At 39.7% G+C, this 7,113-nt stretch overlaps 1 protein-coding gene and 1 long non-coding RNA gene across 2 annotated transcripts; both read right to left on the bottom strand.

Moving 5' to 3' along the window:
* Positions 1-3,766: 3,766 nt before the first annotated feature.
* Positions 3,767-4,783, bottom strand: LOC145112991 (uncharacterized). The gene has a single exon (XM_079049102.1). The coding sequence runs from the start codon at positions 4,781-4,783 to the stop codon at positions 3,767-3,769; it is 1,017 nt and encodes a 338-aa protein (XP_078905228.1).
* Positions 4,784-5,260: 477 nt separating this feature from the next.
* LOC145117380 (uncharacterized) lies at positions 5,261-6,126 on the bottom strand. The gene is made up of 2 exons (XR_013712636.1): positions 5,877-6,126; positions 5,261-5,787 (listed from the first exon to the last, which is right to left on the bottom strand). It is a non-coding gene; the product is annotated as an uncharacterized LOC145117380 (long non-coding RNA).
* Between the last annotated feature and the right edge of the window lie 987 nt (positions 6,127-7,113).

The raw sequence follows: 7,113 nt of genomic DNA, 5'->3' as shown, positions 1-7,113 counted from the left end.
AAATTACGTAAATACGAATGTTATTGTATGTATTTAATTATAGCAAACATAAGTTGATCAAATACATGCATCTTATGCTTTAAGAAGATAAGCATCAACCGCTTGGAAATTCTTAGCAACAAGATCTGTAATCATGCTAGGATCTGGAACCTCATCACTTGCTTTCTCATACTCGCAAAACCATTTCACAAGGCTTCCTTCTCCCTCAGGAATCTGTTGGGGTTGAAACACACTTTTATTCAGAACTAGAACAAAAGAGAAGAGCTTACACGCTCAATATTACAAGAAAAAGAAACAACCCTCTAATACTCACTCTAAATATTACACACTACACTCTCTGTTTGTGGTGTCTTACAACTAAGGTTATAGCCTCTATTTATACTTAAACAAGCCTACAATTACTACTGCTACCATTTATTGTGTTCATTATGTGAACATACGAAGTTGCCATTTGAGTTCTTATTGTCAACAAAGGAGGCATTCATTTGTCAACAAAAGAGGGTGGTACAGCTACTCATGGCAGGTTCACACCCAAGTAGGTTTACACTCACATTCTCCCCCTTAAACCTAACTTGGCTCGAGATTCGTCACTCCGATCATGTTTCGCATTTCACCATGTTTCACGTATGCTAAAGCCTTTGTAAAGATGTCCGCCCGTTGATCCTTCGAGTTGACATATTCCACTATAATTTGCCCACGTTCAACACATTCTTGTATGAAGTGATAACGAATGTCAATGTGTTTGCTTCGACCATGAAACACAGGATTTTTCATCAATGCGATTGCTGACTTGTTATCGAAATATAAGGTGATAGGCATAATATGATGTCCCGTGAGCTCCTTCACGAGATTAGCAAGCCAAATGGCTTGACATGCTGCTGTTGTAGCTGCCATGAACTCGGCTTCACACGTGGACAAAGCAACAGTCTTTTGCTTTTGGGATTGCCAAGTTATCGCATTCCTTCCCAGATAGAAAATCATTTCACTTGTGCTCTTGCTATCAACAGGGTCACCTCCAAGATCACTATCGGTAAAACCAACCAAATCTTCAATTTCACGACCTCTTCCATAGTTGATTCCATAATCAACGGTTCCTTTTACGTATCGCAAGATGTGTTTCACAACTTGGAAATGCAAAGTGGTTGGTTCCTCCATGAAACGACTTGCAATTCCAACCGAAAATGACAGGTCTGGTCGAGTGTGAGTCAAGTACCTTAAACAACCTACCACTCGCCTATATTCAGTTGGATCAACTTTTTCACCATCTCCATCCTTCTTGACCTTCAACTTAGGTTCCATTGGTGACGTTGTCGGATTGCAATCTAGCAACCCAAATTGCTCTAAAATCTTCTTTGCATAAGCCGTTTGTCGCAAAGATATTCCCCACTTCTTTTGCGAAACTTCGATTCCAAGGTAGTAAGAAAGTAATCCCAAGTCACTCATTTCGAATTCTTTCTTCATTTGTTCTTTGAATTCGACAACATCATTAGTGTTCGACCCGGTAATGATCAAGTCATCAACATAGACACCAACAATAAGAATTTTGTCTTTTGAGTTCCTTTTGTAAACAGCTGGGTCTTGTGAACTTTTTGTAAAACCAAGCCTTTTTAAGCTTTTATCCAAACGAATGTTCCAAGCTCGAGGAGCTTGTCGTAAACCATAAAGAGCTTTTGAGAGTTTTAGCACCTTGTGACTATGTACTTTGTCAACGAATCCTTCTGGTTGACTTACATAGACCTCCTCTTCAAGATCACCATTAAGGAAAGCCTCTTTGACATCGAGATGGTGGACAACCCACCCATGTTGAGCTGCTAAGGCAAGAATGAGCCTTATCGTGTCAAGTCGTGCTACCGGTGCAAAAACTTCATCAAAATCAATTCCTTGCTTTTGTATGTAACCTTTTGCGACAAGTCGAGCTTTGTGTTTTACCACATTTCCAAGATTGTCTTTTTTCACTTTAAAGACCCATTTCAAACCGATTGCTTTGTGTCCGGGTGGCAAATCGGTAAGTTGCCATGTCTTGTTCTTCTCGATTGCATCCAACTCTGTTTGCATAGCCTCTTGCCATGCCTTAGAGGTTATCGCCTCTTTAAAATTCAAGGGTTGATCCGCTGCAATCATCAACAATTCTCCGGGTTCAAGGAACATATTTTCGGTTTCAGAATAAATATCGGTTAACGGACGCAATCCCCTTGGCCCAATCTCACTAGAAGGGCTTTCCATATGGGGCGAGGTTGAAGAAAACGGGGCTGAGACAGGAGTATGTGGAGCTGGTTCAGGCTCGTCAAATTCAGCATATAGTTGTCCAACTTGGATAGCATCGATTCCTGGACTGTTTGGTTGTTCCAGATTGATTTCGGGGTCATTTTGAGGTGTTTCGAGGTGTATTTGGGGTTGTGGTTCAATTATGTTAAAGGTCTTAGGAGTCGCCATCTCTTCTTCTTTGTTTTTGTACCAATTCCATTCTTCTTTTTCGTCAAAAACAACATCGCGACTAACTCGCAACTTTCGGTCTTGCGGATCAAACAAACGGTTGCCTTTAGTTCCATCTTCCACACCTAAATACACCATCTTCTTACTTCGATCATCAAGCTTCTTCAGGTGACCACCTACACGTTTAGCAAAAGCAACACAACCAAAAACTTTTAGATGTTCAAGGTTGGGCTTTTTGCCAAACCACGTTTCATAAGGCGTCTTGTCGGGAAGTACTTTTGTTGGCAGGCGGTTGAGAAGATAAACTGCATGTCTAACCGCTTCTCCCCAAAACTCTCCCGGAACATTTCTACCTTTGAGCAGACTTCTTGCCATGTCCATAACGGTCCGATTTCGCCTTTCTACAACTCCGTTCTGTTGAGGCGAATATGGTGTCGTAAGATGCCTTTGAATACCATTTTCTTCACAAAATAATGAGAATTCTTTTGAAGTGAACTCTCCCCCTCGGTCCGTTCGAAGTGTCTTTATTTGATAACCCGAATTCTTTTCAACCATCAACTTGAACCGTTTGAAAGCGCTCAAGGCTTGAGACTTCTCCGATAGCATGTAAACCCACATCCACCGGCTAAAATCGTCTACTAAAAGGAGAAAATATTTACTCCCTCCAACAGACGTAGGTGTGATCGGACCACATAAGTCCGCATGAACAAGTTGTAGAGGTTTTTGAGCTCGAAAAACTGCATGATCCGGGAAAGGAATTCGGGTTTGTTTGGAAAGAACGCACCCTTCACATACTTGGTTTGGGTGCTCAATCTTTGGGACTCCGATTGCCATATTCTTTTCGGACAACTTCTTTAAGGCGAGAAAGTTAACATGACCGAGTCTAGAATGTCATATCCAAGCTGGTTCGTCTTTTGTTGCTAAAAGACAAGTCGGTCTACCGGTCCTTAAAGGAGTTTTATATAACCGGCTTGGGGATCGTTTAACTCTCAAAAGTACAGTTTTGTTTCTGTCAAACAATGTCAGATCCGACCCATCCATTATGACCCGACTCCCTTCCTCCGTCATTTGTCCAAGACTAATAATATTGTTTTTTAGACTTGGAATGAAATATACCTCATTAAGGAGTCTTTGGTCGCCATTTTTGCTATCGAATAAAATCGACCCTTTTCCCAAAATAGCGACGGTCGAACCATCCCCAAATTTCACATGGCCCGTAACGTGCTCATCTAGTTCGCGAAACTTTGAGCGGTCTCCAGTCATGTGTTTGCTAGCACCGTTGTCGAGATACCATACCTCAGACTCGACTCGACTTTCTCCCGATACAAGAAGATTAACACAAATCTTCTCTTTTAGAGACACTTTTTTTGTGTGCATATTCTTGTGAGGTTGCCATCATTAAAATAGGCTCTTCTTCATTGGCTTGAGTGAGGTTTGCCTCCTCACCTCGATTCTTGTTTGGACACTCCGAAGCATAATGACCAAATTGTTCACAAGTAAAACATTTGATTTTACTTTTATCCTTTCGAGAAGGATTATGGTCATTCCGATTTGTATTGTACTCACGACCACCTCCTTGGCCACGTCCACGACCTCGGCCTCGTCCCCGGCCTCGGTTACCATGTCCTCCTCGTCCTCTTGAAGTGTTTGACGAGTTTCTCTCGCCAGTTTGCTTCGAACGAGATGCCCACTCGGCATGTGTAAGCAATAGATAAGGTCCTTTTTCTTTTTCTCCATAGCTTTGAAGTCTCTCTTCATGGGTCTTAAGACGACCCACAACTTCTTCCACCGTCATATTCTTCAAATCTCCGAATTGCTCGATCGATGTTACGATTTGTATAAATCGTATCGGTACGGCTCGCAAAAACTTCTTCACAACCGTAATTTCTTCAATCTTTTCACCTAGAGATCGAATACCGGTTACGATAGTATTCAATCTCATGGAAAAATCATCTACCGATTCACTGTCTTTCATCCGGATCACCTCGAAGTCACTTCTCAAGGTTTGAGCTTTAGCCTCCTTGACCCGATCGGCTCCCATGTGCATCATCTTGAGCGTTTCCCATGCTTCTTTAGCTGTGTCCTTCTCAGCTAACATCAGAAGTACGTCCTCTGGAATTGCTTGATATATAGCCGCAAGAGCCATCCGATCTTTACGTTCGTCCGTTTCTGCATTTTTAATTACATCCCATACTCCTTGTGCTTGTAAATTCACTTGCATTTTTATGGCCCACACCGCGTAGTTCATCTTCGTGAGCATTGGATAGTGTAACGTAACGCTACCGTCTTTCCCGGTCCTTTGAAAACTTTCAACTCCGGCTTGAGAAGATGACGAGGTTGGTGTAGTCATTCTTGGCATATACTTGGGCATACACGAGTAAGAATATTTTTTTTTTGAAGTACGGGGACCAATATGAACTTTTCAGAAGTTCAGGGGGCAAACAGAACTTTTACAGAAGTAAAACAGGGGCTAAATTGAAATTTTTCTGAAACACGGGACCAAAATTGTAATTTTTCTGAAAAACAGGGGCTAAATTGCACTTTCCGGAAGAACAGGGGCTAAACTGCAATTTCCAGAACTTTGGTCAGCTGCTGACGTCACTGCTGAGGTCACTGCTACAGTGCTGCTACAGCACCTGCTACAGTGTCGTCTTCTCCGGCGAACCCTGGTTTTTCCGGCGACTTTTTCGGCAGATTTGACCAACTTTGACCGGTGATTTGCAGGCCTTCCGGTGGTCAAAAAATTTAAAAAAAATATATTTTCGGAATCCTCAGAACGAGACCTTTCCAACGGTGTACTCCGAAATTGTTTTTGAGACAAAAAAAGTTCGACCAAAAAACAGAGAATGCTTCCCCCGGAGCTTAACCAAGCTCTGATACCACTTGTTGGGGTTGAAACACACTTTTATTCAGAACTAGAACAAAAGAGAAGAGCTTACACGCTCAATATTACAAGAAAAAGAAACAACCCTCTAATACTCACTCTAAATATTACACACTACACTCTCTGTTTGTGGTGTCTTACAACTGAGGTTAGAGCCTCTATTTATACTTAAACAAGCCTACAATTACTACTGCTACCATTTATTGTGTTCATTATGTGAACATACGAAGTTGCCATTTGAGTTCTTATTGTCAACAAAGGAGGCATTCATTTGTCAACAAAAGAGGGTGGTACAGCTACTCATGGCAGGTTCACACCCAAGTAGGTTTACACTCACAGAATCACCATAATAATAGCCTTGAAAGTATTGTAGTATTGCATCATATCTCCATCAATAACGTTGTATACCACTTTCATATTTGGTTCATCAACTTCTTCTATCCTCTCTTTCACTGTTTTCACTGGCGACTCTATATATTTTGTAGTAATTAAATATGTTAGATATGAACACCAAAAAGGGTTAGCTTGGGAATTTACTCCTGAATTATATTGTTCATACCTTCAGCAAAGTGAACCACACGGACAGATCCCACGTTCTGTCCATCGCCTTCAAGAACTCCAACGTTTTTGTAGAGACCAGAGCAAACTTTAGGAAAGATGGTCGCAGAGTTCATAATGCTATTCCAGAACTTATCTGCGGTAGATTGCACCTTCACTTCAACATCAAGCTTCCCTATGGTGGTCATTGCAGAAGAAGATTGCAGTTTTGGAACAGTCAAAGTCAAAGGTCAGAAGTCAAATAAGATTGGAGGTTAAAATAGGAAGATGAGTGAAAAGTTCATTGAAGGTTTGGTTATATAGTGATAGATGGGGTTAAAATGTTAAATTCAAGGTTTAAAGTTGGATAAGGGTAGCTGGTATTGCATTAAGTGTGGCTGCAATTTATGGGGCAAAATACCCATATTTATTCTTGTTTTTCATAGTTAACAAGTAGAGGCAATAATAACTTAAAAGACGGTGACAACAGCAACACATCGGGTTCGTTTTAGGATGTGTTTGGGATTTCTATTTTAACTTAAATGTTCTTTTATAAAATGACTTTTTATATAAGAACTTTTTCTAAAACGATGTCTTTAAAATGTGTTTGGCTTGATTTTTAAGACTTTTTATGACTTTAAAAAAAACTTATTTTTTCTCATGGCAAAAAGTTGATTTAAAAAAAACTTTTCTACTTCACCAAATGTCTTTTGGATTTTTTTTCACTTTTTGGAAAAGTTAAAAATCCAAAAGTTATTTTAAAAGGAATGTCAAACACCATCTTAGTTTTAAGAAAAAGTTTTGTTCTACAATACAAATTTCTACTTTTTAGCCAAAAAAAAAAAAAAAAAAAAAAGAAGGTTCAAATCCAAATTCTAAATCAAGTAGGTTTAACAAAAAAAACTATTTTATATTTTCTAAATTTGTTTAATTACACTTTTTAAAAATCAATGACGCATTTTAGATAAGTTTTTTTTACGTAATTTTACATGTTTATTATATATAAATTAAAGCTACAACTTCCACCTTCTATCTTCTAGCGTCTAGCTCCTAGCTTTTATATTTTACCAGTTTCCAGCTACCGGTCTCCAACTAGTTTTGCTTCACACGCACACAATGTCATTACCTTTTAGAACATGAAAGAAATCGCATCAATCGTGAGTTGCCGAATGGCCATAACCACTCTAAGCTAACTCCATCAACATATGGTTTCTACTAACTAGCTAACCGACAAAACTGCAAAAATGGTTTTTGTGTTT

The sequence above is a fragment of the Lactuca virosa genome, chromosome 5 (genome assembly GCF_052849685.1).
Source record: "Lactuca virosa cultivar CGN04683 chromosome 5, Lactuca_virosa_CGN04683_v6, whole genome shotgun sequence".
Classification (NCBI taxonomy): Eukaryota; Viridiplantae; Streptophyta; class Magnoliopsida; order Asterales; family Asteraceae; genus Lactuca; species Lactuca virosa.
The sequence above is the reverse complement of the archived record's forward strand: the minus strand, read 5'-3'. Positions and strand labels throughout refer to the sequence as shown.